This window comes from Urtica dioica, chromosome 4, assembly GCF_054948205.1.
Source record: "Urtica dioica subsp. dioica isolate 48M chromosome 4, U.dioica_male_clone48M_v1_H2, whole genome shotgun sequence".
Lineage (NCBI taxonomy): Eukaryota > Viridiplantae > Streptophyta > Magnoliopsida > Rosales > Urticaceae > Urtica > Urtica dioica.
In genome coordinates, this window is record NC_142759.1 from 6,003,626 (window position 1) to 6,024,519 (window position 20,894).

The following is a 20,894-nucleotide window of genomic DNA, read 5'->3' on the forward strand; positions in this document are numbered from 1 at the left end:
GGTCGGGTAGGGTAACCAAAAGAAAACTTTTCTACAACTCTCTTTACCTGGGAAAAGGATTATTATGAACAACTAAACGTGTTTTTATGTAAAATTCTCTTCTGGCTCCTCAGTCATCACTAAAGACTTTCATAATAGGTTTAAATTGTTAATGCAACTACTAAGAAGTAAAAATGAATCTGAATCTGATCTCCTTTTTTTTTTTATTATTATTATCTTGGAATAGTCTATGTGGTTCAAAACAAAAATGAAAACGAAAGAAAATCACTAAAAGACATCATGTTTTAACTTTTAAGACATGTGAAGCTTGTGCGTTTTAATCGGTAAGTAAGAACAATAACAGTTTTTTTTTTTTCCTGGAAAATAAACAAAAGAATCGTTATCAAACATTTGTGCACTAACTGGTCTTAAAGCAAAAAAAAAAAAAAAAAAAAAAAAAAAATCCCCCCTTTTTGGACACCTAATCCAATCATTGAACCGTTCAACTGTCAAAGAAGCCCCACAAACAAAAATCTTAGTTTTTGGCTTTGGGTGAATGCGAAAAGCAGGGACAGATAAAAAAAAGGCTCTGATGAATCAAAACCACCGCTTCTTGACGCAACTCAAGTTAGTTCTTTTAAAAAAAAAAAAAAAAAAGCCTATTGGCGCAAATAATAGGGTCAATTGTCAAGCTGCCCTATTAGAAAAAAAAAATTAGTATAAAATAATATATGATAATGTATGCCATCGGGCATCTAGAGGAAAGATATTTTAATCAGTTAAATTTATATATTTTAATTAGTCAAGAGGAATATTAAACAGCTAAAAAAAACTCATAATTCGATTTAAAATTCATTTAGGCTTACTTTTGCTTTCATGCATGTACATGATTGATACATGAAAATAGTATATACAAGAAAAGTCGAATCTGCAAAAGCAGATGATACAAGAACTCTGAAATCTTTAAAGTACTTATTTTTTAATCTCAGATATAATCTAAAGTAGAAAATAATTAATCCCGGTAGAAAGTAAGCGGTTTGCTAGTGAGATACTTGTTGAAGAGGTCACTGTAGAATAATAATGTAGAGAACAAGGAAGTTATTACTTGATTTCAGAGAAAAAACTTCAAGTTGTACAAGAAAACTAAACATGTAAAGCACAATAGCAGCAAATTGAATTAAGATGCTAATTATTGCCTTTTGAGTGGCAACCGACAAGGTTTGATTTCATATTGTTTTCATAAGATATTATATATATATTAGAATGGTATAGCAGCCAGAAATCACGCAACAACTCTATTATAAATATATATAGAGGTTTAAGTTTAACACATCTATCACAAGGACGGTTTTTCTTCATATGACGTGCACTAATGTAAACTTTCTGATCGGCCATCGCAAGAAGAGATCTATAGCCTGCCTATATGATAAGACAAATGTCATTCGTTGTACCATCAACTGAGACACGTATGGGACAAAAAAAAAATGATTCGAAGCCACGACAAGGCGACAGATTTTACATGTTTGCTTTCGGTGAAAACAACCCCACGACATGATAACGCGGTGTTCCCATTTCAAGTGCATTGTAAAAGTTTCAATTTTCATGGACCAATCACCAAACTGATTAAAAAGATACATAATGCACAAACTTTCTCAAATTCATACTCTTAACTGTTGATAGCCTTACTTATCGGCAAACTGTTTGTTCACAGACTTACCATGATCATAGGCGTTTGAGCCGGATACTGCCACGTGGCACTACCGCCTCACCTAACATAAGATATTATGATCAACATGAAAAAATCTGAAAGGGAAGAGTACAAGTCAACAAACGAAATACGAAAGATGGTGGTTCAATTTACAACCATGTAAGCCAATGTAATTAGTTTGGTAGCCAACTCATCAATCGTCGTCATTTCATTTTTTTTTTCATACTACAAAAATAAATAAATCAATAAACTGGGAAAGCATCTAAGCCTCTAGGAAACTATTGAGTAATTCAATTGGCACCGTAATTCACATTGATGAGGTGGACTAATATATGCTGACGGATTATGAAGATATAGATATAAACAAGTTGATCACAGCTTTCAATTGACAATCCTTAAATACTTTTTCGTGCGCATAAGAGGAGATCTGCAGTGAAAAAGTCAAAACTTCATTGACATCATTCTTCTTCTTCTTCTCACATTGATGAGGTGGACTTATACATGTAGAGGGATTATGAAGATATATATATATATACAAATTGATCACAGCTTTCAATTGACAATCTTAAAATGCTTTTCATATGCATAAGAGGAGATCTGCAGTGAAAAAGTCAAAACTTCATTGCATCGTCCTAGTTCTGGAGTTCTTCTCCGCCAAGCACGGATGTTTATGGATAATATTGTTGATTTATGGCCTGCCTACAAAACTCCGATTCGCTTTTGGCAAGTTCACAATGAATGTTACAACAATCCGACCGACAAGTCTTTTTAACTGCTGTTTCAAAAATACATAGCTGGTGTGACCTCAATTGAAGAATCTTTCTTTCAATTAAGGTTATGCTTGGAACCGGATGTTATGATGGAAAATGAAAATGTTAGAGAAATTTCGAAATTATCTAATGTGAAGTCAAATTGAAATTCTCTAATACTAGTTATACATTTTTCGTCAAATTTTATTTCCCTCGAATTTTCCTCAATCCGCACAACACTAATACAATGGATATGTTTTCCCTCAGATTTACTAGTTTCCAAAGATATCCAAATTGTTACTGTCATTTTGAGGACTAGTCATTTATCTACACATTTTGACTCATGTTTTTGTTTAGTACAGCTCATGAATATACACGGATGGATTCAAATTTCTCTTATTCGGATTCAAGATTAAACTGTAACTAATATCTAAAGCAATAAAACCCAAGTTACAATAGTTTTATGTTCTGCAGCTACCAAAAATATGAAAATGTGCAAAAGTATAGCTCAAATGCTTAATCTGCTAATCATACTAAGACAAAAACCAGATTAGCTTAGACGAATCAGCAACCACGGTAGTATCATAATACCGAAGATAAAAAATCACGAGGTTTAAAATTTAAATCCAACACAGCGTACAAGGAATAACCATACATCCAATCAAATAAAATGTAAACAAAAAAGGGAACAATTGAAAAAAGGAATTTCAGCTTGACACACATATACCATAAAACGTAGAGAATATAACTCAAAATTTCAGATGTTCGCAGATCCTTATAAGAGCTTCAAAGGTCAAATTAGGCTAAACTGTTTCTGATCTTAAACTTAAGGAATTACCAAGTACTACTGTGATCAGGTGGGAATAAAAACTGCAGTCAAATGGCAACACACGCACAAACTATGACAAAAAAAAAATATTGAATTAACTTGTGCAGTTATCGTGGAGTGATATGCCAACATGTAGATCTCCCCAATTTTCTCATCATTACATACACAATTCATAAGAAGAATAGGTAAACCACAAAATCGTTTTAAAATTCCTCTTCTTCACCAAAGGTTCACGTTTCCGATTCCAGTTCTGTGCCGTGAAGAAGATAAAAAAAAAATAAAAAAAAAATAAAAAATCGTAATCCTAAAATGGAAACGACTCAAGTGAGAACAGACATAACACAAAACCTGATGAAAGCCAAGCTCGGCCACTTGAGGAACAGAAGTTCAGAATGTAGATGTCTGTTGTTTTCCATGGAAGTCGCTTCTCTGCTGTGCCAACTCCATAGTTTTCCTCTATGAAGGAATGAGAATCTTTGATTGCTCGCTGTACCAACTGATAGAACTCGGTAGGTATTATGGGTGGTTTAGCACTGTCGCCAAGTCCCAATTTTTACCGAGGCACATCATATTCAACTGAAGTTTTACCTCCATCGTGGTAACCAGGTCGGTAGAAACCACCTGTACCTTTCCCCAAATCGCGGCATTGCTTCACTATTTTGATCTACGATCGATGACATCAAGTCCACAAGAAATCATAACTGCCTCTACAAAGATTCCATGATACTTCGAACAAATAATAATGGCTAATTGAGTATTTAGGAATCAAACTCCAAGTTATGATCACAAATTAAGTTTCTTGAGCCGAATTATTTTACTCGCATAATATTTTGATGTTCAATGTACGTTTGTGTCGGAGTGAGAGGGAGAAAAACAAAGGGAACCAGAAAAAAGAGACGAAAATTAGAATTCACACCTGGTCGCTTAGAGATAGATAACCTTTGAGAAGAATCATCCTTTCTCTTATTATATTAGTTTATTTATTTTAATATTTTTTATTTTATTTAATTTTTCTTGTTATTTGTCCGCCTTTGTCCGCCTATTATTAACAATATGATTAACATAATTTAAATTTTATTAAAAGAAATAATTCACCAAATTCACAATAAATTAATTAGCTAAATAATAAATTAAATTTATTGTTTTATTAATTAATTAAGGACTACTTGATAAATTATTATTCTTTTTAATTTAAAATTTTTCGCTAGATTCTTAAAAAGAGCTGCAACAAATTTCTATTCGTTTTTCTTATTAAATTTCGTTACATGTTATTTTTTAGTATCTCATTAGACAATTTCATTATATATATATATATATATATATATATATATATATATATATATTCCCTTTAAAAAATTATTAAAAGATAACAAAATTTATGAGGCAATAAATACTCCCGAAATTTTACACTGGACCTCAAAAAACAAACACTCATTTTTTTTTTTTTTACCAAAATTACATTATATTAAGACGACACGAGTTGTAATCGAGCAAGCCAGCAAATCCATCAAAGATTTTATTCGTCGACGGTGAGTTTATATACCCGCACTCATGACAAGCAAGCATGATAAAATATATTTTGACACTTCGTTACCTTCTCGTTGTAGGTGAATAAATTTCAAATATTTTGTTGCATTTAGATGGTGGATTAAATAATTTTAAAGCATAATTAAAATTTTTGAAATCATGTGTAATTAAGTAATTTGTTTGTGTGTTTGGAAGGCATGATTAATTTTTTTGAAAACTTGTTGCCTAATTTTGAAATTAATTTTAAGACTTTAAATGCCCATATCACTCGTTCTAAAAAATAAAATAATAATAAAAAGATGCCTATATCACAAAAAAAAATTACATATAAAAACAGTAAGTGATAGCTGTACAATTAGAAAGCCCAATTGCTCTCCGATCAAAAAAAAGAAAACCCAATTGCTCGCGATCTCGCCATCTCCCACCGTATCGCACCGTCTCATCGTCACGACCACCAGGTGATGTTTGAACTCTAACTTTCAGGTTTTTGTTTTATTTTGTTGACGTGTTGATTAGTATTGCTTGAATTCCCTATTTCATTATGAAAATATATAATTGATGTGTTTTTTACTCGAAGAGTGATTTTTGTTGTTTTTAGTTTATGTAATTTGAAATCGTCTAAAATTAAAATTCCGTTATCGGCAAAGTCTAATCATGATATACCAGGTAGAGCATTCCAGGGTCCCTGAATTTAGGGCTTAGATGATGGTTTTTGTTCGTGTATTTGGATTTTGGAGGATTTTGTCCTGGGTTTTGACTTAGAAGTTTAAGGGGGGAAAAAAAAAAGAAAAAGAATTTTTTTAGTATTTTTGCGTTTTTCTTAGTTGAAATTGAATAAAAGTAAACGAAAAAGAAGAAGCCTTTATAACAAGTCCTAATCTGCAAAGTGGTGTTCAAGCATGGTCATTTTTTTAAAAACCTTGGCGTTATGGTAATGCAGATTGTTCCATTGTATAGTTGCGAAGCGAAGATGGTGAAGCTAACAATGATTGCTCGAGTCACGGATGGCCTTCAATTGGCTGAGGGACTTGATGACGGGCGTGATGTTAAGGATTCGGAATTCTACAAGCAGCAAATCAAGTCGTTGTTCAAGAACCTGTCGAGAGGCCTAAACGAAGCTTCTAGGATGTCAGTTGAAACCGGGCCTTATATTTTTCAGTATCCTTGTGATTTTATTTCCATGCGTTTGTTTATTATTTTTATGCTAATGTTTCTTTATTTTAATTGTCGAAATTAAGGTAGATACAATAGCTGTAGAGTCCAGAAACGGTGATTATTGCATAGGACTGTCTAACTTAAGATACCAGCTGATACTTGAACGAATGAAACGGTCTTGGCTCATATGGTTACATCCATGATTGTTTTTTCAACTTCTTGTGGCTTAGTGAGGAAGCTTCTAGGTTAGATTCTTCGAGGCTAAGTGTCACGTTTTCTCAAAGGCTAGTGATTTCCGAGCTACAAATATAGTTTTGTATATGGTTACTATACAATATTGTTTGCATAATGAGTTTGACAACCAGGAAAGTACAATCCAGTCCTTCGTTAGTCTCACACTTTGATACTTGAGTAGTGATTACGATTCAACCTCGCGTATAATGAAATTGGATTCTGTTTCTATCTTCTGCAACGTCTTTTTGCAATATGTGGATCGAGGCAGATTCTGTTGTTTACCTTGACCTATGGCCGTAGTTATATAATAGAAGGACGGGTTTGTTATTTGACGATGTGTGACCGTTCCTACCCAAAGAAACTTGCATTTCAGTACCTTGAAGATCTCAAGAATGAATTTGAGCGTGTTAATGGAGCACAAATTGAAACTGCAGCTAGACCTTATGCCTTTATCAAGTTCGGTACGTTATTTCCCCCTTTTAAATTACCGAAGTTTTATCTTGCTTTTATATTGTTGTCTGATTATCTTCCTTGTATCTCTAGATACATTCATACAGAAAACGAAGAAATTGTACCAGGACACACGCACCCAGCGGAACATTGCAAAATTGAATGATGAGCTTTATGAAGTCCACCAGATAATGACCCGAAATGTGCAGGAAGTTCTTGGCGTTGGTGAAAAGTTGGACCGTAAGTCATATTTACTCATTGTTGTCTTTTACATTGAGGTCTTTGTTTGAATGGACTAAAAGTGTATGATACATGAAAATTCAATATTCCTAACAAACTTAAAGCGTATAAAAAAATTCATTCTATTCCCTGAAATTTAAAAAACATGACAATTTTTTTCTTTTTTTTTTAATTCCGAATTCAGAGGTCAGTGAAATGTCCAGTCGCTTGACATCAGAGTCTCGGGTCTATGCTGATAAGGCGAGAGATCTAAACCGGCAGGTTAGCTCTAGCAGATTATTAGCTGATAAACTATCCATGTCCAATGTGATTGTTTCTGTTAGATCTCATCTGAATGATCCCCGTGATTTCAACGTTGTGATATTGGTCTCACGCTATACCTCTCCTTCCCTTACATGTATAGGCCTTGATTCGTAAGTGGGCCCCGGTTGCAATTGTGCTCGGAGTTGTCTTCCTTCTCTTCTGGGTCAAGACCAAGCTGTGGTGACCGAACTGATGTATTTGCATCAAAATGTGTTTTTGGAAATCTCGCGATTTCGATGGGGACTACTTGTCATTGCTGAGGATGGCTTACTAATCAAGACTTTGAGCTCCGATTTTGGTGCCTTGAGAATTCGGAAAAGAAGAAACTATATTTTGCTGTTACTACAACTCTCATCATTGTTGATGGCTTAGTTTGAGAATTGAGATAACTTGCCGGAACGGGAAGAGACGAGTACCAAATTTAGTCGACTTACAAAGCGTCATACTATCCTATTGAAAAATTAAATAGAATTTTTCATTGATTTTTTTTTCCATTTATATATTCAGTCAGCTATTTAAGAAGGGTGCATTTGCATTTGGATAGACTAATGTTCAAAATACCAGTATCGATACCGAGGTTTTGATTTTATTGATATATTAACGGTCGACGGATAGGTCATAATAATTTTAATATCGCAACCGATTTATACCGATTCAAAATTATTGGTATACCGAATATAGACGAATAAAAACAAGGAATTTATATAAATATACTACTAATATTAAGATTAAAAAAAATTATATCAAGAAATAGAGAAGATTAAACAAAGAAAAACACCCAAAAAGAAATTAATCTCTAATATTTGTTTGCGTTATAAGACCGACTTTTTTTATAATGACTGAATAATATTGGAATTTAAGAAACTACTAACATTCTAATAAAAGTTAAGACTGCCTAATCTATCGTGGCAATCACGTTAAGAAGAGAGTACGGTGTGATCAACTATCATCGACCCATAAGCCCAGCAAGAAGCTCGTCCCTTGAGCTCGCCGAGGAGAGAGAATGCTTTACAAATATGCATACTTTGTTGAGAATGCTGGGTTTGGCGTGAAGTTCAATTGAGGCAAGTAATTTTGCTTTTTTTTTTTCTTGCTTAAAGCTGAAATGAGCAGTGAAGGTTTGGAACAGAAACGTTTTTGTAGATTTAAATTTTGACATGTTTTCATCAGGTGGCAATGTGATTCATAATTCATGAGTAAACTTATTCTCAACTATATAAAAGAAATTTTACATTTGCAATGGTTGCGTTGTAAGCTGGACTGAGCATTACTAGGTCTATCGATGGGCTTATAAGACTGTAAATGCTTAAAATCAAGAGAAAATATCAGGAGTATCTCTCGTGTTTAATCGAAATGCGACATTCATTACTTCGATTTTTAGAAATATCAGATATATCCCTTCAGTTTAATATAAATGACATAAACTTCCCCTAAAAAATATTATATTACAAATATCATCTTTTTCGTTATTTTTTACAAGAATATAATTTGAACTCCCCAAAATATCCTTAATAGATTAAATATTTATTTACTATTTTATTAAAAAAAAATCAAAATATCTCTTTATAAAAAAAATCCTCAACTTTTTATAAAGAAATTTTTTAATTTAATTTTTTGTATATAAAATAAAAAATAAAAAAATTTCATTAAGGGTATTTTGGGAGTTCAAATTATTTTTTAGTAAAAAATAAACGAAAATGGTGATATTTGTAATATAACATTTTTTTAGGAGAGGTATATGTCATTTATATTAAACTGAAGGGATAGGTATGATATTTCTAGAAATTGAAGGGATAAATCTCGCATTTTGATTAAACACGAGAGATACTCTTGATAAAATATTTTCCCATACTACGATATAAATTGTAATGTTATTTATTTTAGGAAAAATTGTACAAAATAGCCATTTGAAACTTATTGATTAACAACATAGCCAAAGTTTCAACTTTTCAGCAAAGTAGTCAAGTTTACGTTTTCAACATTTTTATGACAGCCAGGATTAAAATTATTGATTATTATTATAAGCAATTTATCACTTTCAAAAAAATTAATCTTAGGGTCAAAATTTTTTCTGAAACCAAATTGCTGCACATTTGGCTATTTCACTCATTTAAGACAAACTTTGACTATTTTGCAAATTCATAACTTTAAATTGGCTATTTAGCTACATCATCCTTTATTTGATAAAAGGTTGAGATAAATACTGAAGTTAATATTTTATGCTTGTTAATTCTGAAAATAATTTTTTAGTTGTAACAAGAGTTTTGTTTTCCTTCTTAATCTGATTAATCATTTTATTTTATTTCGAGATAACAAAATTTTATTAAAAGAAAATTATTAAATATTGGTCGTTGACGTGAGAATCTTCGGTGGTGGGTTCCATCTCTACTGACAGTAAATGCCCTTAAAAAAACAGTTATGGACTTGTGGATATGGAAACAAAGTGAAATAATAAGATTTGAAACAATAAATAACAAGAACTCATGATAAGATTTGAAACAATGTGGATATGAAATAATAAATAACAAGAACTAATGAGCAATATATAAAATCAAACAGTCGAGTATTAGTTTATTGATAAGAATTGAGAATTTGGATAAATACATAAAGAGTTGCTTTTACACTAGAAAGAAAGAAATTGGATAAAGGGGTTTGGACGCCATTAGGTGTAAATAAGTGACTGATTTTATATTACTTTTCTTCAAATTAGACAGATCAAAGTGTTTAGTTACGAATATGTAACTAATATTGATAAAATTGACACCTTTAATTACTTGTTTGTAACTAAACATTTATAGATCTATCTAATTTGAAAAAAAGTAGTAATGTGAAATAACCAACTTATTTACTCTTATCTGTGTATAATTTTATATCATTTATGATAAAAACATATGATTGAAGGGGCTCTAGAACAGCTCAATGCATGCCTAGAGTTAGGCTGAGTTCGTTGGGCTTGCTGTCCATGTTAAAATGGACCGGACAAAATTTCACAAATTTATCAAAAGATATTACAGAAACATCGGATTTTGGTTGCTATTTTACATGGATTTTTTAAAATTTTACGAAAATGACGGATTTTACTTTTTTAACACAAAAATATCTTTGTTCAATATGCTCAGTATACAATGACACAAATGAAGGGAAGCTATATATAATTTGAAGAAAAAAAAGAGGCCAATATTAAAGGCCAAAGTCCACTCTAATTTCTGACTTCCAGGATTTCATTTGGCCCATTTGTTAGAATAAAAAAGATCAAGTTGAGAGGCAGCGGTTAGAGAGACATATATAGACACACACACATTCACAAATTGCACTACATACACACATTATATACAAAGACTTATCTTCAACTATCTACCACATGCATTATAGCCATGCAATCTCCTCCACCCAATCTCATAATCCCACATCCAAAACACAAGAAGAAGAAAAGAAAAGGAAAAAAAAAAAAATCACATCTATACACTACTTCACTCCACTTTGCTTAAAAAAAAAAATACATATCACCTCTCATCCTATTATTATTAATTATTTCCTTTCTCCTTCTCCTCTCCCTCTTCATCATAATTCATAATTCATAATTAAGCAGCCATGGCAGCTGCAGTAACTGCTGCTGTTTCATTCCCTTCAACAAAATCAAGCTCGCTGATCCCCAACAGAACCTCAACCATCCTCACTGACCGAATCTCCTTGAAAAAGGTACAATCAAATTATCAGTAGTAACATATACATATATTATCAATGGCTAATGAATATTATGCGTACGTACGTACAAAAGCAGGGTCATCATGTGTACGGCGGAGGAAGAGCGGTGTCAGTGTCAGTGAGAGCCCAAGTGGTGACAGACGCGCCGAAGAAAGTCGAGAAAGTTTCGAAAAAGAACGAAGAAGGTGTCATCGTGAACACGTTCAAGCCCAAGAACCCTTACGTTGGAAGGTGTCTCCTCAACACCAAGATCACCGGCGACGACGCCCCCGGAGAGACTTGGCACATGGTTTTCACCACTGAAGGTAATTCATTTCTGTACTAAGATCTGATGTATTCCATTTTATAAGATAGAGTGTGGTTGGTTTAATAGTGGATTTGATTTGGTATGATTTGATTAGGAGAGGTGGCTTACAGAGAAGGGCAGTCAATTGGAGTGATTGCTGATGGAGAGGACAAGAATGGGAAGCCTCACAAGTTGAGGCTCTACTCTATTGCCAGCAGTGCTATTGGGGATTTTGGAGACTCCAAGACTGTGAGTTATTTACATATATATGTATAAGACTATAATAACATGTAATGGAAATATGGATATAAGATAGCTCTTGATTTTGTGATAATATCAGGTGTCACTCTGTGTTAAAAGGCTGGTGTATACCAATGACCAAGGAGAGGTTGTCAAAGGAGTTTGCTCCAACTTTTTGTGTGAGAATGAATTTCCCAATATTTATATATTTTTAACACTCCTTTCTTTCTGAAGATGTGCCCCAGCTAGCTAATGGGACTTTTGAATTATTATTATTTTTTTAATTGTTTTTTAGGTGACTTGAAGCCTGGTTCTGAAGTTAAAATCACTGGACCTGTTGGAAAGGAAATGCTTATGCCAAAAGACCCAAATGCAAACATCATCATGGTAAGACCAATTGCCTCGTTCTTTTCTACAATTTTTTTAGGGATAATTAAACTTTACCAAAAGTTATGATGTGATCTTCCTTTTTGTTTTGTCGTAGCTTGCTACCGGAACTGGAATTGCGCCGTTCAGATCGTTCTTGTGGAAGATGTTCTTCGAGAAGCACGAGGACTACAAGGTAACTTGGAACAATATCAATTCAATTTATCACAATTCACTTCTGATTTGTTGTTTCTTCAAATAATTCAACTCCATGGTTATTGTTCACATTAACAAAATTGTGCATCTTTAATTTATTGTTGCAGTACAATGGTTTAGCTTGGCTATTCTTGGGTGTCCCCACTAGTAGCTCACTCCTATACAAGGAGGTTAGTGACAAATAAAAAAGGGGGGGAACAAAATCTCATTTGATAATTGCTAAACTTGTGTACACGTGTCACAATCATAAAAACGGTCGTCTCTACAGGAATTCGACAAGATGAAAGAGAAGGCCCCAGAGAACTTTAGGGTTGACTATGCGGTGAGCAGAGAGCAAACAAACGCGAAAGGCGAGAAAATGTACATTCAAACCAGAATGGCCGAGTACGCAGAGGAGCTATGGGAAATGCTGAAGAAGGACAACACTTTTGTGTACATGTGTGGTCTCAAGGGAATGGAAAAGGGAATTGATGACATTATGTTCGGTTTGGCCGAAAAAGACGGTAAGCGAAAAATAAATTTAATTTTTTTTTTTTTTTTTTATATCTTCAATCTAAAACTTGGACATGGTTTTGATCAATCATTCCCTTAAGAGATTTGAACCAACTATTGTTTTCAATTCTTGCAAGCCTATACATATTAGTTCTATCTCATAACCAGTTGAACATAGTTTTCTAGATTATGATACAGCAATGTTAAGTGATATGTTGTTTCATGATCTTATAAACATTTTCAATTAAGCCTCTTTATCAGTATGATTTTTTTTTTGTGAGATTTTCAACGATTGTAAATACAAATTCTTACGTAATGGTTCATTTTTGTGTTTGAAATATTTTTGTGCAGGCATTGATTGGTTTGACTACAAGAAGCAGCTTAAGAAGTCTGAGCAATGGAATGTGGAAGTCTATTAGTTTTGTTATACATTTGTACAAATATGCCTCTTTCTCTTTTGGAAGTTTTCCACTACATTGATGTATGTAGATAGGTAATGTCATTTTAATTTGTCCTTCCTATTACTTTTTTTTTCTTTCTTTCTAAAAAGTCCGATGAAGCATATTGCATAATTATGGACTCTATATGAATATCGTTTACGAGGAACCGCGAGAAAGTGCATTATATATGAAAATCTGTTTCGACTTCGCTCTTTGTATTTTTTTAGGATACTTGCGATCAAATGATAAAATATCGTGTTTAATGACATATTGTAAGACACAGCGCCAAACTGATAACTTGTAAATAGTTTTATTTATATTTTTTTAAAACTGACAACTAAAGTGCTTAAAATGTTTATACTAATACCACAATTGGAAGTTTGAAATTTAAGAGAAAAACACATGAAATGTTTTTCTTTGTGAAGTAACAAAAAGTGTTATCTCAAAATTATATGTATAAATTATGAATTTATAAAATTTATTACAACTCCCTTTATTACTGTTTTTTTTTATTATTATTACTGTTTACATGTTTAAGGTTTTTTTTTCAAAAAATTAGCCACCCGAAAATCTAAGAATTGCTAGATAGCCAACATTTTGTAAATTTTTTGTAAATAGCCACCTCAGCTTATTTAAGGCACTCAAAAAGACACAAATACCCAAAAACATTCCCGCTTATTTTGGGTTTTTTTTTTGTCTTTTTTAAGTGTCGTAAATAAGTTGATGTAGTTATTTACAGAAAATTAACAAAAAGTTGGCTATTATACAAAACGCTATAAGTCAAATGGCTATATAGCTAAAAGACCTTTTTTTTTTCTTAATTGTTTATGTTTTCGTTAAAATAACGATAAAAGTATCTGAAAATAAAAAATGAAGTATTTATGAAATATTTGAAAAACGTGAATTTTCAAAGAATAACCATCTTCGGTAATATTTGTAGAATATCCCCTTCTTAATAACCGCATGCCAGGATTAAAGCCCAGAATACAAAGCCCGACTATACTAGGGTTTTCTATTTTATTTTCTTTTTTATTTATATTTTGCTATATAAACAAGCGTTACTCCCATCTCTACACATTCTCGTAAAGAAGAAAAAAATTAAGAGCGAAAGCGACAGCCACAATAGTCGGTGGTCGCTTCTCTCGTTCTCTCTCTTAGGTATCATCGAAGGAAACAAGCTCTCAGCCATGGCGGAAGAGAGATCGACAGGCAAGGTCAGGTGGTTCAACGACTCCAAGGGATTCGGCTTCATCACCCCCGACGACGGCGGCGAAGACCTCTTCGTCCACCAATCCTCGATCAAGTCCGACGGATTCCGCTCCCTCGCCGAAGGCGATCCCGTCGAATTCTCCATCGTCGCCGACGACAACAACGGCAAAACCAAGGCCGTCGACGTCACCGCTCCCGGCGGCGCTTCTCTCCAAGGATCCAGTAACTTCAACCGGAGACGCTCCGGTCCTGGCGGTGGCTCCGGCAGAGGATGCTACAACTGCGGCGGCGAAGGTCATCTCGCCAGGGACTGCGATTCCGGCGCCAGTAACGGCGGATCCTACAGCGGAGGCGGCGGAGGCGGCGGAGGCTGCTTCAGCTGCGGTGAGAACGGGCACTTGGCTCGGAATTGTCCGAAGGGCGGCTCCGGCGGAGGAGGCGGCGGATCCGGTGGCGGAGGATGTTACAAGTGCGGTGAATTTGGGCATATGGCTAGGGATTGCAGCTCCGGTGGAGACGGTAATTTCGGCGGCGGCGGCGGAGGCGGCGGTGGCGGTGGTGCGTGCTACAATTGCGGCGAGGTTGGTCACTTTTCTAGGGATTGTGGAAAGGCTAGCTCCGGCGGCGGCGGAGGAGGCAGAGGCGGCGGCGGTGGTGGCCGAGGGTGTTTCAACTGTGGGCTGGAAGGGCACTTTGCAAGGGAGTGTCCTAAAGCCGCTTGAAAAAGCTTTTCAAGCGCTGGATGGTAATCGAATACCTACTAAAGAGAGTAATAGTAAATATTCTCTTTACTTTTGGCATTATTAGCAGTATTAATAAGTAGTAGTCGTGGTAGTATATGCTGTTTGGTTATAAGGAAGTTTCAAGGAACTTAGTGGCTTGTTTTGGTTTTATTTTTGACAATGTGGTCGTTTATACACAGGGATTGATATGATGATATTTTGAATGGGTTTTCTTTTTTGGCACACAGATATGAATGTGATGGTGTTATTTTCGGCTTAATGTGGTTTTTGTTTTTTCTGATTATTATATGCGTCGGTTGGTTATATGGTGTTATTTTCAGTCTTGTATGATCTTGTTCCATGGCTATTAGCAATAGTAAATATTATCTTTACTTTGGGCATTAGTATAGATAAGTATGGTGTTACTATTAGTTTTAGTATTATGGAGTTTGGCTAAAAGTATGTTTCAAGAAACTCGGTCGGTTGTTTTGGTTGGTTTATTCTTGACAGTGGTAATATCACAGGGATTGATATCATGATATTTCGGGTAGTTTTTTAGTTCTTGTTTGACACAGGGATTGATATCATGATAGTTCTTGGTTGGTTTATGGGATGTGATGGTGTTATATTTGCCTTGTTGTGTTTGTGTATTTTTCTGGTTTATGTATGTCGGGTGTGTATATGGTGTTTTCAAGGGTTGGGGATGTTTGGTCCTGCGTATTGTCGTTGCATGGTTGTGAGGTCAGGTTTAATAGAACATAATAAAGATCTTAAAGAGTAACCTAAAAAAGAAACCTCAAATATTTATTTGTGATCAATTCTAGTGTTTGAGGTTGACCTTCGCGTTTATGAGGAATTCAAACCAATCCCATAAACCATATAGAAAAATAGATAGTATCACAGTTTCTGGATTTCTGAGCATTATTATAATCAGATAAGCCTTGTTACTTTCTCGACTCGGATTTAATGAACAAGAGTGATTATGAAATGGAAGTTTAGGGCTCAGTTAATACATCTACCACATAAAAGCATTACATTGGTAACCAATCAAGGTGTGGTCTGGCTGAATGATATGTTATTATCATCTAAGCACTTGATTTAAGTTAATTACAATTGTAAGTACCCTAAACACGTCTTTGTTAGTGGTTGTGTTTGTTACAGCTGCAAATTTATTTTTTCCTTATCTTCTTGTAGGTGCTTCATATTTAGTCTTGATTTCTGAGCTTTGTATCTCATCTATGATTTCTTCTACTAGTTGGTACTAGTAGAAAGTTCAGTTAAAATCATGAATGTTTTGTCTCTTATAGTGTACCAAAGCTTCGATTATACATGAGTACTCAGCTTGTGGTCCACTGGTCACAGGATGTCCAATATAGTTTTCGTGTGATTAAATTATTCTAGAAAGTAGTGATGTGCCTTTGACCATCGTAGAAATTTAGATCGTGTAATAATTCTTCTAGTGAATTATATTATAGTTTATGTTCTTCGCATGATGTTCTGAGATCAGACTGTGATTATATATGTTGGGTTTGATTTAGTTATAAAGGATTGACTTTTCTCCGAAATATATTAATATGGGATCCCTATTTAAGAGTCGCATGATGGTTCAATATAGCTTAGATCGTATAATCATTCTTATATTGGATTATAATATTGTTTATGTAGGGTTCGATTATTTAATAAAGGATTGACTGTTCTCAGGAATATATTAATATGAGAACCTTATTTAAATCTTAATCGTGACAGACTGGAAATAGTGCATTATTTTTTCTCACTAGCGAAGCTTACCCAGCCTATTTATGGCCCCATTTCATAATTTACGACTAGGAGCAGAAAAATAGGCCATGAAATGTCAAGGCTTACACAATACTAGTTGTATGAAGTCAAATAAAAAAAATAAAGTTAAACAAACAACCGGTCACACGATGGTTTTATAATGTATATAGTTTTCTTAGAATTAAGTATTCCAAATATAGTATTATCTGTCTTTAGGCAGGCAAAAGAGTTGATCTAGAAGCAAGGAGTATACAAACATTGAATCATTGATTCAAATTTTAATTTTTTAGATATATTGAACCACGTTCTGTTTTTTTCTATAAAAATGTAGAGTCAATGATACGTGTATACCTAGGGGAATTTATATTGACAACCATGAATTCTGTATTGCTTATGTTTTCCCATGAAGTTCTGAGTTTCAAATGACATTTTTGATAAAATATGTTTTGTTCGATTGTTTAAGAAAGGATTGAGATTCTCCTGAATATATCTTGTAGTTTTATGGTTTCTCGTGATACAAATATATCTTATTGTTTAATGATTTCTAGCGAAACTAAGCTGAGAAACCGAGCATTGTAAACACCTGTTCATTTCAGCGCTCTGTTGTTCGGTGGAAAGAAATCAATGCGATGAAAACAAAGTTATAGAAAATTTAGAGAGAATGAACAGGTGGAAAGAAATCAGTGCGATGAGAACAAAGTTATAGAAAATGTTATGAACACCATTTTTTACACCTTGGGCATAAACTCTTATGGCGCAATTATGGTGTCGTTTTGTCTGCAATTAGAGAGTCGTTTAGTCTTTTTTTTAGGGTCGTTTATATGTGTGTTCTAGAATGGGTTGTTTAGGTCCTTTCCTTACCTGGATTGTACCGTCATTTGTCGAGTTGTGAATATTGGGTCTCAGTAAAAAGATTTAATCAAATCTCGTGTTCTTCTTCATTTTTGCTCTGCAATTTCTTAAATTCACTAATTGGTATTTGATTAGTATTAACGATAGTAGAATCCTTGACAATATTATTATTTTTCTTTGTCATTAACAATATGCATGGGCTTGGGCTTTGTCTCTCGGCAAAATCGAGATATTAACGGCTGACAGATGAAAAATGGGCTTTGTTGACCTTACCTATTGCATAGTCAAACAGAAAATAGAGGTTTTTTTTTTTTTTTTTTTTTTTTTTTTGGGAACACGACAAGTTGAATAGAGTAATAGAAAACATTAAGCCTATATATGTTATTATACATTGTAATCGTCCCTTTCTTAATCGATTACAGTTTTGTTAATTTGATAGCGAAGTGTCAACTACTAGTCGTTTTATAGAAAAAATAAATCCCATGCGTAGTAAAGGCAACCCTTTGACCCCAAACCTTTCATGTCTTCAAGGGGACACATTTCTGTCGTTTCGCCTCGTAATTTTTTTCCCTCGTGCAGATTTGCAAGTTTCACTTTCTCGTACGATTACAAATAGTGTGGACTCTAGATGATTGTGATTTGTGACGTATATCTTTTTGAAACAGATTGTGTTTGAATTGGCCGTTACGTTATCGTTTTGGGATATAATTCTCGCTTGTTGTATGAAAAGACCAAAAATCTGTTAATATTCTGAAATTGTCTCGAGCCAATTCCAGTTGTTTATCTCATGCTCATGTACGTCAGTCACAAGTTTATAACGGGGTTTTTGATAATAAAAAATCAAGCTAAACAATATCGGAACGACTCGTTTTGATCCGCCGACTTATGAGGCGGAACTAAATACCAAAAATCTGATACCTTGTAGACCAAGAAAAAAGAAAGAACTTGCACTGATATCCAAGAACTATGTCGGTTTTGTGACAGGGTCGCATGTGAATTGGGAATTGAATTCCAAGCTTCCGGAATGGCACAGTAGATATATTATATAGTATAAAACTATGAATCATATGATAACATTTTTATCCAATCATGAATTGTATTATAATATAATGAGGCAAGTAGTGATAGAGGACAGAGATCCGTCAGACAAGTTGGGTGACCGGTGATGAAACAGAGTACGTCACAGAGTAGCCGACTCTTTTATGCTCTCTATCTATATCATCAGCTATAAATACAATGGCAATCCCTTCTTCAAATTCAAAATCACCATTACAAACCTTCTTTCTTTCTCTCTTAAAAAACCACCCCTGCTCTTCTTATCATACTACGAAACCAAACCTATCTCCGCCAAAACCCAAAAAATGGGCTCCTTTCAAAACGCTCTCTTTGTCCTACCTCTCTTTTTGATCCAATTATTCTTCACAGGTTTACAAACATAGCTTCAATTTTCAATTTTTTTTTTCTTTTCAATGTCACACACAACAAGTTTAAAATAAAACATTATAATTAATAAAGAAATAGTAAAGGCCTCGAGTTTTTTATATAAAATGAGCAAGTTTTATAATACTCTTTTAAGATAAAATAGACGTTTGCCTTTGATTTTAACTATAATATCGTTTAATTAGTTTTTCATTATACCACACTATACAAATCATGTAACAGAACTAAATGTTTGACCTTAAACGTGGATAGGTTCGGATTCAGCGACATTCACGATCACGAACGAGTGCAGTTACACAGTGTGGCCAGGAATACTCTCCGGCGCCGGAACTGCACCGTTAACCACCACCGGCTTCGAACTTCCGCCCGGAAAATCATCGGCCCTCACCGTCCCCGCCGCCTGGTCAGGCCGCCTCTGGGGCAGAACCTTCTGCTCCGCCGACCCCGCCACCGGAAAATTCTCCTGCCTCACCGGAGACTGCGGCTCCTCCGCCGTCGAATGCTCCGGCTCCGGCGCAATCCCTCCGGCCACTCTCGCCGAGTTCACACTCAACGGCGCCGGAGGGCTCGACTTCTACGACGTCAGCCTCGTCGACGGCTACAACCTGGCCATGGCCGTCTTCCCCCAGTCCGCCGCCGGAAACTGTACGGCCACGGGCTGCGCGGCGGAGCTGAACCTTTCGTGCCCGGAGGAGCTGAAGGTGATGGCGGCTGATAATCAGGAGCGCGTGGCGTGCAGGAGCGCGTGCGAGGCGTTTGGCGACGCGCGGTACTGCTGCAGTGGCGCCTACGCGACGCCGGACGCGTGCGGGCCAAGCGCGTACTCGGAGTTCTTCAAGAGCGCGTGTCCGAGGGCGTATAGCTACGCTTACGACGATGGCACCAGTACCTTTACCTGCGCTTCTGCTGATTACGTCATCACTTTCTGTCCCTCCTCTTCTTCTTCGCCCAGGTAATATTAATTATAATTTTATTAAGTGTTATTAGATTTCGTCTAAGGTCGGTGGAGGTTTTATTATGCACAGACTTATAATTTCTAGGGTTTCCAGTTTCGACGATGGCGTGGAAGTGCTTGCTTGTCGCATTTATTTAATAACATATAATTTTGGGGTTTATTTATTACTTTGTGGATGTGTATTGAGATTAACTGTAATAATTTATGTGCAGCGTGAAATCGTCAAACGGGAAGCAACAGTACCCTAAGGCGGTTGAAGTCTCCGCCGGCCGCCGGGAAAGTACGCCTTGCTTCGCCGCCGTAGTTTTGGCGGCAATTTCCCTACAGATTTTAGTGGGCCTGATATGGTGAATTTAGAGGTAGTTGGGCCCAAAGTTTAGATGGGCCCAGGGATTTGAGAGCCCAATGATGGCCCAAAGTTTTTGCCTATCTTTTTCTTCGTTGATTCGATTATTTAATCCCTATTCACATGTACTCCAATTGGTGATTTGAATTTTTATCTAGTTAGTTCTTTGAGATCCCTAGTTCTTTTGAGCAATTTTTTGTAAACAGTTTAGAAGATGTTCAATTAGATTAGGGTTAGCGGTTGATCTATTAAATCTCATTTGATTGTGCCGATTTCGAGCTAAATATCGATGGATTCAATATCTTATATATGTGTGTATATTTAGTGTGTTGTAATGTGAATACATATATACTTAGTTATTTTAATATTTGATTACTTAATCTCTTCAGGTGAGACTGAGAGTTCATGCGCTTTTAGGTTATGCTTAATCATGCACTGACATACATGTATATGAAGACTAAAAAAAACTGGAAACAATTATTTTTGTATTCGAAAAAATATTCTATACTACTATCAAATTTTCTTGTGTATAAAAAAATGAATTGGGTTTGTAAAGTACCAAGTGATATTGTGATGTTTGACGCCTATAAACATTTACAATACAAGGATTTATATTTCGCTGATTAAGTTTAACAATTGATAAATTATCATTTAATTGTAGTCTATATACTTGTC

At 34.9% G+C, this 20,894-nt stretch overlaps 4 protein-coding genes across 5 annotated transcripts; all 4 read left to right on the forward strand.

Moving 5' to 3' along the window:
- The first annotated feature begins 5,110 nt into the window (after positions 1 to 5,110).
- SEC22 (Synaptobrevin family protein) lies at positions 5,111 to 7,696 on the forward strand. Its single transcript, XM_089613575.1, has 6 exons — positions 5,111 to 5,250; positions 5,733 to 5,950; positions 6,482 to 6,642; positions 6,725 to 6,871; positions 7,056 to 7,132; positions 7,275 to 7,696. The coding sequence occupies exons 2-6, from the start codon at positions 5,763 to 5,765 to the stop codon at positions 7,356 to 7,358; spliced, it is 657 nt and encodes a 218-aa protein (XP_089469701.1). The 5' UTR covers positions 5,111 to 5,250; positions 5,733 to 5,762; the 3' UTR covers positions 7,359 to 7,696.
- A 2,898-nt stretch (positions 7,697 to 10,594) lies between these two features.
- Positions 10,595 to 13,126, forward strand: FNR1 (ferredoxin-NADP[+]-oxidoreductase 1). Its single transcript, XM_089612072.1, has 9 exons — positions 10,595 to 10,873; positions 10,956 to 11,184; positions 11,281 to 11,414; positions 11,506 to 11,584; positions 11,701 to 11,792; positions 11,890 to 11,967; positions 12,095 to 12,157; positions 12,256 to 12,490; positions 12,831 to 13,126. The coding sequence occupies exons 1-9, from the start codon at positions 10,766 to 10,768 to the stop codon at positions 12,896 to 12,898; spliced, it is 1,086 nt and encodes a 361-aa protein (XP_089468198.1). The 5' UTR covers positions 10,595 to 10,765; the 3' UTR covers positions 12,899 to 13,126.
- An 841-nt stretch (positions 13,127 to 13,967) lies between these two features.
- CSDP1 (cold shock domain protein 1) lies at positions 13,968 to 15,130 on the forward strand. The gene has a single exon (XM_089612075.1). The coding sequence runs from the start codon at positions 14,107 to 14,109 to the stop codon at positions 14,848 to 14,850; it is 744 nt and encodes a 247-aa protein (XP_089468201.1). The 5' UTR covers positions 13,968 to 14,106; the 3' UTR covers positions 14,851 to 15,130.
- A 3,468-nt stretch (positions 15,131 to 18,598) lies between these two features.
- LOC149399708 (Pathogenesis-related thaumatin superfamily protein) lies at positions 18,599 to 20,383 on the forward strand. Of its 2 annotated transcripts, none has more exons than XM_089612074.1 (3): positions 18,599 to 18,653; positions 19,171 to 19,870; positions 20,086 to 20,383. In XM_089612074.1, exons 1-3 carry the CDS (start codon positions 18,644 to 18,646, stop codon positions 20,222 to 20,224), a joined length of 849 nt encoding a protein of 282 aa, XP_089468200.1. In that variant the 5' UTR covers positions 18,599 to 18,643; the 3' UTR covers positions 20,225 to 20,383. The 2 variants fall into 2 exon arrangements, with proteins under 2 accessions (XP_089468200.1, XP_089468199.1); XM_089612073.1 differs by lacking the exon at positions 18,599 to 18,653 and adding an exon at positions 18,740 to 18,903.
- Positions 20,384 to 20,894: the final 511 nt, after the last annotated feature.